Genomic DNA, 9,347 nt, shown 5'->3' with positions numbered 1-9,347 from the left:
CTAATGAACAAATTAAGATATATTAATAAATCGACATAAAATTAAACAAAACCTAAACATAATGATCATAATGATCATGGTGATGGGTGATAAGAGCTAGAAGGAGCCTTGGTCCCTCAAATTTTTAAAAACCCCTTACTTCCTTATGATATGTATATGTACTTATATTAAATACATTTAAATTGATCTTTAAATCAAAATTATTAATTTTTTTTTGTGGTTTCATTACTTAATCTATGTATTACAATTTAAGAGATGTTCAAATCACATTAGTATTTGTTTGTTTATTATACCTAAATATCATTACTTGCCAATTCTTAAAAGTAAGAAACTTGTCATAAGTTTTAAATCACATTCATATAAACTTAATATAAGTTAAATTAAAATTTTAATTTTCTCCATATGATTCCAAGTTTTCGACAAGTATCAAATATGTTTTTCTTTTCTTTTCATTTTTTTTGATATAAGAGAGATCAAACCTAGAAGATTTAGGCAAAGAAAAATTGCAAGTTTTAAAAATTGAACTCTAAATTTTTTTCTAGCTTTCTTCAACTTTTGTTCTCCATATCATTTTCCACTTTTATTTTTACTTTAGATTTTATATTTCATGTTATTGTAATTTTTTTTCCAATAAAAAATTATATTGGAACTACTTTGTAAAAGGATTAAACAAAACTTTAACTTTTAATCTCAAAATTTCATCATTATTTTTTTAAGACTATATTTAGTTTTATTGTTTTGATAAAATGTTTAATGATTGGTTTATTCATATTTCTTTTTTATTTCAATTTTAAATTACCAAAAAAAAAAAAGGTTCCCATAATTCATTGATAAATTGTGTAATTAATAATTTTACCGTTAATTGTAAATCTTGTACTATTAAAAATATAATGTTATCACAATAATATTTTTGTTTTATAATTTAATGATAACATCATATTTTTGTTAGTATATTATTTGTATTAATAAGTATGATAAAAAATTTGTTAAAAAATAAAATAAAATATATTATAAATTATTAGTTGACCATTCCAAAATTAAATGTTAAGATCTGTCATTGATAATGATCAAACTAGAACCCTAAGAATCCTAAAATTTACAAACATGCTTTTTCTTTTCCACAAAGTTACTTAAATAAGAAGTTAAGATTAAAAGTTAATAAAAGGCTCATCATTCTCCAAACCAATTCAAAATTAGAATTGTGAATGAATCGAGTTATTTATAAGTTATTCGAATACGATTAAAAAATCTTGAACTTGATTAGTTTATCATCAACCTAAATTTAAACTTTTTGAGTAATGAATAGAACCAAATTCAAGTAATTTATTATCTAACTTAAAAATTTCGTAAGTCTAATAAGTTTAATTAAGTTTTTATTTTTTAATATATTTATATAAATATAAGTAAATAATAAAAATATTATATTTAATATTAATATTTATAATTTTATTAAATTTAATTAAATTTATTAAACCTTGAATGATTTAATTAAATTACAATCAATGTAAAAAAAAAAAAAAATTCGGCGAAATTCAAATAACTTTAAATCTTCAATTTTTAAGTCAAGAACTCGAACTTAAAGATATAGACTCAATTTCTACTCTTATCGCAATCCTACCCAAAAGCATGAACTCATGGCCCTCGTCCTCTCCCGTCTCCAATAACTATTCCTGGTTACATCATACATTACGCTTACCAAAAGAACAAACTTTTTGTTTTTCTTGATCGACGTGTACGGTCCAGATTAAAAACTAAGCGTGTCCTTGATTCTGAACCTCTATAAAACCGTCCTTCATTTCCGCTTTTCTCTCTCTCTCTATCCATTTTTTAAGTTGTTGTATTTACTATTTACTTTTATAAAAAATTTTTGTCCCCCATATCCCCTCTTTCTTCTTATATCAACTTCGATCTCAAGAAAATAATATTTGTCGCCAGTCGCCACCGTCTTAAAACCCTAAATATCGACAGATCTGATTCAGATCTTGAAAAATAAGAATTCCGAATTTAATTTGCTGACGGATCGTAAATTATTGGGTTAATTATTAACTCTAATCTATTTCTTCCGCGATCTATTGAAGAAAATTTAGTGGGGTTTTTTATTTTTATTTTTTGGTATTGAGTGCTTGAGATTCGGATCGATTGTTACTTTTTTCCAGAAAAAATTGGTGTGTAAATATATGTTTGTTGTTGGATCTAATTGGACCGCGTGGAGTAAATTAAAGAAAAAAGAGGAAACCCTAGGCCAGATGGAAAAAGATGAAAACAAAATGGAGGATGTTGAAGAAGGTGAAATTTCGGATTCAGCTTCAATAGAGGAGATCAGTGAGGAAGATTTTAACAAGCAAGAGGTTAAGATTTCGAAGGAATCGAAATCACCGAAAGATGGGGAAGCAAACTCGAATTCAAGAGTTTGGACGATGCAGGATCTGTGCAAGTACCCGTCTATTATTCGAGGGTATGCTTCGGGTTTGTATAATTTTGCTTGGGCACAAGCAGTTCAGAATAAACCTCTTAATGAGATTTTTGTTAAGGAGTTTGAACAACCACAACCACAAAAGGACGAGAACAACAACTCCAAGCGATCGTCACCGTCGTCTTTGGTCACTTCTGTAAATGGTAAAGAGGAGCAGGGCAGTAGTGGAAATTCAGCTGATAGAGTTGTGATTGACGATGATAGTGGGGATGAAATGGAGGAGGACAAGGTTGTTAATCTAGACAAAGAAGAAGGGGAGTTGGAAGAGGGGGAGATTGATTTGGATTCGGATGGGAATGTTGGTAACTCGGATGAGTTGGAGAAGCGGGTTAACCTGATTCGGGGGCTACTGGAAGGGATTTCTGTGGGTGAAGCAGAGAAGTATGAATACTGCATTTGAATTTTTTAGCTTAGTGAGTAAGATGGCTTTGTTTAAATGATTCTTTACCTTTTTTTTTTTTTCTAGATCATTTGAGGGAGTTTGTTCCAGACTCCAGAATGCTCTGGAGAGCTTGCGAGGATTGGTTTTTGAATATAGTGTTCCCACAAAGGACATCCTTATTCAACTGGCGTTTGGAGCAGTTAATTCTGTAAGAAATCCAGGAGTTATATTTTAATAGTTGTTTTCTGGCGGTTATTTGAAAATTTTGGTTAATTCATAAAATGCTAGTTGTAAATATTATAGAATAGAACCTGATTTCTTTTTCGTTGCAGGCATTTGTTGCTCTGAAATGTAATTTCAAGGAACAGAATGTGGCCATTTTATCAAGGTTTTTTTTTTTTTTTTTTTTTTTTTTTTTTTTTTTTTTCTGGTTTTAATAGCTTTTGTTTGTTAAAATTTGATATGAAATCAATTTGTTTAGTTATCTCTCCGTTTTGCATTTTGCGAACAGGATACTCTCTGTTGTAAAGGGTCATGATCCTCCTCTGTTCCCTCCTGAAAAGATGAAAGAGGTGTGGTTTGTGGCATATTAGTTTAGGAACTGTTATCTTAGTAGGCTTTTTTCTGTTTATGGAAAACTTAAAGATTGTGTCTCTTTTTACAGATAGAGGTCATGATGCTCTCTCTGAACTCCCCTGCTGGAGCAAATGACACAGTGAAAGATATAATTGTTAAGAAGAAGGATCCTGATGCTTTAGCTGAAAATGTTGGTCTTGATTTGAGTGTCACAAATAAGTTGCCTTTATCTATGGATTCCATAATTCATAATAATCCAAACATGTTAACAGAAACGTTAAAGCCTGGAGTGCCTAATTTTAGGAACAGGGTGATTTCATTCCCTCTGTTAGACCTTCACAAGGATCATGATGCGGACAGCCTTCCCTCGCCTACACGAGAAACAACACCATGTTTACCTGTAAACAAGCCACTGACTATTGGAGATGGCTTGGTTAAATCTGGATTTATGATGGCTAAGGGTTCACCTGATGACGAAGATAATAAATTGCACCCTTATGAAACGGATGCCCTCAAAGCCTTTTCTAACTATCAACAAAAATTTGGTCGGGGTTCTTTCTTTTCAAGTGATAGACTTCCAAGCCCAACCCCTTCTGAAGAATCCAGTGATGAGGGTGGTGATAATGGTGGGGAGGTTTCTAGTTCCTCCAGCATTGGTAATTTTAAACCAAATCTGCCTGTTTGGGGGCATCCAATTGTTTCCTCACCGCCACAAGTTGATAGTGTCAGTTCCAGCATGCAAGGAAAGATTGCAACTCAAAATGCTACAGTTGTGACTGTGAGTTCTGCATCTAATATAGCGTTAAAGTCCTCTGCAAAAAGCAGAGACCCTAGACTTCGGTTTGCCAACTCTAATGCGAGTGCATTGGATCTAAACCAACAGCCCTTGCATAATGCATCTAAGGCGGTACCTGTTGGAGGAATAATGGACTCAAGAAAGCAAAAGAGTATTGAAGAACCTGTTTTGGACGGTCCTGCACTGAAAAGACAAAGGAAGGAGTTGGAAAATTCAGGGGTTGTTAAGGACGTCCAAACTGTGTCAGGAAATTGTGGCTGGTTAGAGGACACTGATGTTATTGGGTCTCAGGTAACAAACAGAAACCAAATTGTAGAGAATTCAGATTCAAATTCCTGGAAAATGGATAATAGAGTAACTTGTTCAAGTACCCTAAGTGGTAAAACCAATATGACTGTTAACAGAAATGAGCAGGTGCCAATGACTGGTATGAGTACCCCTTCATTGCCTGCTTTGTTGAAAGATATTGCAGTGAATCCAACCGTACTGATAAATATACTTAAGATGGGACAACAGGAAAGATTAGCAGCTGAAATCCTGCAGAAATCTCCTGATCCTGTAAAAAGTACATTGCATCAGCCAAGCTCAAATTCAATTCTGGGAGTAGTTACCCCCGTAAACATTGTTCCCTCAAGCTCGTCTGGTATTTTGTCAAAGCCTGCAGGAAATCTTCAGGTTCCTCCTCCGGTGAGCACCTCTGTCTCTTTAGCAAGTCACTCACCTTCATGCCATTACCCTTTTTCTCCCTAATGAGGATAAATAAAACTGTCTAAATTACTTTTATTTTAACATCTTTAAAAATTAATATTTATTTTGCATTCTGCTTTTAGTCATGATGTTTAATAATTGATGAGTTCTCAGGATGAGTCTGGCAAATTAATATTTATTTTGCATTCCTCTTTTAATCATGATGTTTAATAATTGATGAGTTCTCAGGATGAGTCTGGCAATATTCGCATGAAACCTCGTGACCCTCGCCGTGTTCTTCATGGCAATGTGCTTCAAAGAAGTGGTATCATGGGTCCTGATCAAGTAAAAACAAATGGAACCACCCCTACGTCAAGCACTTTGGGAAGCAAGGACAATCTGAATGTCCAAAAGCTGGAGGCTCAGACAGAATCTAAGCCAATGCAATCTCAACTTGTTCCAGCACCAGATATCACCCAGCAGTTTACCAAAAATCTCAAAAATATTGCTGATATTATGTCTGTTTCACAAGCATTGACTAGTCTGCCAGCAGTGTCCCAGAGTTTAGTCTCCCAACCTGTACAACATAAGCCTGACAGCATGGATATGAAAACAGTAGTTTCTAGTTCTGAGGATCAACAGACTGGGACTGGTTCAGCGCCTGAAGCAGATGCAAGAGGTCCTCATTGTTCACAGAATACATGGGATGATGTTGAACATCTCTTTGAAAGATACGATGACCAGCAAAAGGCAGCTATCCAGAAAGAAAGGGCAAGGAGGATAGAAGAGCAAAAGAAAATGTTTGATGCAAACAAACTCTGTCTTGTCTTGGATCTAGACCATACACTTCTTAATTCAGCCAAAGTGAGTTCTCATAAATGAGGTGTTAACTTTATTTTCTTTTCTTCTCTTAATTTATTTATTGTTAAATTTATCTGATAAAGTGTGCTTGCTTAAGCCATTCACTTTTCATCTTTTCAGTTTAATGAAGTAGACCCAGTGCATGAGGAGATCTTGAGAAAGAAAGAGGAACAAGATCGTGAAAAACCACAGCGACATCTCTTCCGCTTTCAGCATATGGGAATGTGGACCAAATTGCGACCTGGAATCTGGAATTTCTTAGAAAAGGTGAGTCATTATGATTCTTCCTTGGCTTCAGTATTCTTCGGGACTTCAGTTCTAATTAGAACACTTTGTTCTCTGTCATCATTACAGGCTAGTAAGTTGTATGAGCTACATCTGTACACAATGGGGAACAAGCTCTATGCTACAGAGATGGCCAAAGTGCTTGATCCAAAAGGGGTTTTGTTTGCTGGACGAGTTATTTCTAGAGGTGATGATGGAGATCCTTTTGATGGTGATGAGAGGGTTCCTCGGAGTAAGGACCTTGAAGGGGTTCTTGGTATGGAGTCGGCTGTGGTTATCATTGATGACTCTGTGAGAGTTTGGCCGCATAATAAACTTAACTTGATAGTTGTAGAGAGGTATTCTTTCCTTGACTGAACAGTATAAATATCTTGATCCATGCCACTGTCTTGATCACGCTGCCCATCACTCCATCTAATTATATGTTCTACAGGTATACTTATTTTCCTTGTAGTAGACGCCAATTTGGGCTTTTAGGTCCGTCTCTTCTTGAGATTGACCATGATGAGAGACCAGACGATGGAACTTTGGCATCATCTTTGGCGGTGAGATGACCATTTTGCTGAATGTCTTCATTTATGAAAAATTAATGTCTCATCCCTTTTTTTGTTCAAATAGGTTATTGAGAGAATACATCAAGATTTCTTTTCACATCAGAATTTAGATGATGTGGATGTTAGAAATATCCTAGCCGCAGAGCAACGGAAGATTTTGGCTGGTTGTCATGTTGTATTTAGTAGGGTGTTTCCTGTAGGTGAAGCCAATCCTCACTTACATCCATTGTGGCAGACAGCTGAGCAATTTGGAGCTGTGTGCACAAATCAGATAGATGAGCATGTTACACATGTAGTGGCCAACTCTCTTGGAACTGATAAGGTGCTGATGCTCGCAATTCTTTCCAAACTAATTCTGTTTTCCGAGTTGTTTAATTGTTTAAAATATGGTAGTTTTGGCAGTGTTCAAGATCCCATTTCGATGACCTTTACCGAATTGATTAGTAGTCATATTTGTATTTTCTTCATGATACATGATATTTATTTGTAATTGCTTCTTGCCTTTTACTTTCGGGTAAACAAACTTGTCTTGTTGGATTTAGTAACATTAGAACAGAAAACCCCAACCTATTGTTTATATCAGTCATGAGTTGCTTATATGATCTTGTGTCTTTAATGAAATTTAATTTAGATTATTGCTTTGAACAGGTGAATTGGGCTCTATCTACTGGAAAATTTGTTGTTCATCCTGGCTGGTGAGATTGTCTATACTTGTCAAATTAGTTGTATACTCGCAATTATCAGCTGTTTAGACTAAACTTGCTTTCTGTTTCTTCTTTTTTGTTTTTTTACCATTCCAAAAAAATACAGGGTGGAGGCGTCCACATTGCTTTACCGGAGGGCAAATGAGCTTGACTTTGCTATTAAACCATAAATAATCACTCTCTAATCATTCCTGGTAAAACTAAGACCTGATAAAATCAAGATGGAGATTGAACAATCAGGTTGACGTTGGAATGGATTGCGCTGCATGATTTTCACTGAACACCTTATTCAGTCTTTTTGGTTGGCAATGGCAGCTATCTCTTCAATCGCCAACCTGCTGAACGTAGTTCCATTGACCCGGTTTGATGAGTGCATAGAAAGATGGTTTGTGCCCTCAGAGCTTCAAATTTTCCTTCTGGTGTAGTGGGTTTTGTGATTGAATAGATGAGTTGGCGAAGACATTGGTTAATCGGGCCGGTTTCGTTGAGCTCGCCTCTTGCAGTAATAATAAAATTGCAAAACGCTGGTTGTGCAAAATGAAATACAATTAAAACAAAAAAAAAAAAGAAAAGGAGATAGTGCAAAGACAGTCTCATCTAAAGTGTATTGAATTTATAGGCAGCCATCAATAGAAGGTGAGCTAAAAAAATCAAAACAAATATGATATGAAAGTTAAGGTTGGTTTCAGATTGCTGCTAGTGCCCGAGAGAAGCTGGGATTGAGCAATGAGTAGTTTGATAGGTGGCTCGTTGAGCATTGATTTTCCCATCCACCTGAAGTGATTGGTGTGGGACAGTGGGAGTTAGGTCTGATCGGTCTAACTTTATAACATGAGAATTGTAGCTGTTAGTGTTTTCAATTGTTGTGTAAATGTTAGTTGTTAAGGTTGTTGGTTTTCGTCGTCCGTGATTGGTCGGAATCCTAAAATTAAAGGCTGTATTTGTACTTTCGAACTTGTTGGATATGGTTATGGTTTTGAGGACCTGGAAGGCTGAAAATGGAGAAGGAATGAAAGACCAAGGAAATGGTAGATATAATCATCTCTGACTGCTCGTTCTGATTGAGAATTAAGATTTCCCTCAGGCAATAGGAGAAATTTGACACGTAGTTTTAGGGGAACCACAAAGCTGGTAAACTACGCCACGCAACAAAATGCATTGTCGTCCTGTGAGGTAGATAAAGTTTTTTAAATAAAGATTGTGAATATTTTTTAAAATTGATTTAATTAAAATATGTAAAAATTTATTAAAATTATCAGTAATAATTTAAAAATTAATATTTATTTAATGATAAAATTTTATTGAAAATTTTATTAAAAAATATATTAAAATTTATTAAATATTTTTCAAAATTTGTACATTTTGTTTATATAATAAAAAATTTTAATTTATCAAATTTAGTTTTTTATTTTAATTTTTATTTAATAATTTTAAATAAAAAATTATACGGCCTTTACCTACCAAATTCATATAAATCATTCTTATGGGGTGAAGGGAATGTGTTTCACGATGTTCAGAAAGTATTCGCCTATTGAAAATTGGGAAGGCAAAAGATAAAGAAAATAACCTAAGAGCAAAAAATGAGCTTTTCAGTTTTGCAAATGATTACAAGGAACAAATGTAAAAAAAAAAAAGCATTTTTCTTTCAACTTTCCATTGATGCTTACATATTAGAGAAAAATGGAAGCTTTGGCTAGTGAAATATCTTTTTATTTAACAAGTTAATGGTGTAGATTATTATAGTTTGAAGTTTCTTCTGGAATGAATGATGAAAGGAACGAAATATCTCATGGAATGAAAGGATCAAATTTATTATTAAAAACTTATACTATCAGTTTATCGTGATAGGTACTTAATTCATATAGCAAGAGGTTACTAAAATTATAACATATTGGTATGACTTATTTTTATTCCACATACACCAAAATTTTGAATAAAAAGAAAAAATAAAATAAAAGTTTTCCTCCGTTTGAGTGGGGAGTGTGAGATTTTATAAATCGTATTAAACAATCACCAATAGAAATTGAGA

General features: G+C 33.9%; 1 protein-coding gene across 2 annotated transcripts; it reads left to right on the top strand.

Moving 5' to 3' along the window:
• The first annotated feature begins 1,818 nt into the window (after nucleotides 1–1,818).
• Nucleotides 1,819–8,301, top strand: LOC111290616 (RNA polymerase II C-terminal domain phosphatase-like 3). 2 transcript variants are annotated; one of them, XM_022882006.2, is made up of 12 exons: nucleotides 1,819–2,854; nucleotides 2,940–3,063; nucleotides 3,188–3,243; nucleotides 3,367–3,427; nucleotides 3,520–4,914; nucleotides 5,164–5,778; nucleotides 5,896–6,042; nucleotides 6,130–6,398; nucleotides 6,494–6,605; nucleotides 6,679–6,936; nucleotides 7,263–7,309; nucleotides 7,425–8,301. In XM_022882006.2, exons 1-12 carry the CDS (start codon nucleotides 2,178–2,180, stop codon nucleotides 7,486–7,488), a joined length of 3,825 nt encoding a protein of 1,274 aa, XP_022737741.2. In that variant the 5' UTR covers nucleotides 1,819–2,177; the 3' UTR covers nucleotides 7,489–8,301. The 2 variants fall into 2 exon arrangements, 1 of the variants encoding a protein (XP_022737741.2); XR_016328608.1 differs by lacking the exons at nucleotides 6,494–6,605; nucleotides 7,263–7,309; nucleotides 7,425–8,301 and having other exon boundaries at nucleotides 6,130–6,493; nucleotides 6,679–6,804.
• The last annotated feature ends 1,046 nt before the right edge of the window (nucleotides 8,302–9,347 follow it).

The sequence above is a fragment of the Durio zibethinus genome, chromosome 16 (genome assembly GCF_047325235.1).
Source record: "Durio zibethinus cultivar Kanyao isolate XHJ-2024 chromosome 16, ASM4732523v1, whole genome shotgun sequence".
Lineage (NCBI taxonomy): Eukaryota > Viridiplantae > Streptophyta > Magnoliopsida > Malvales > Malvaceae > Durio > Durio zibethinus.
Note: the sequence above shows the minus strand (reverse complement) of the source record. Positions and strands in the feature narration are given on the sequence as shown.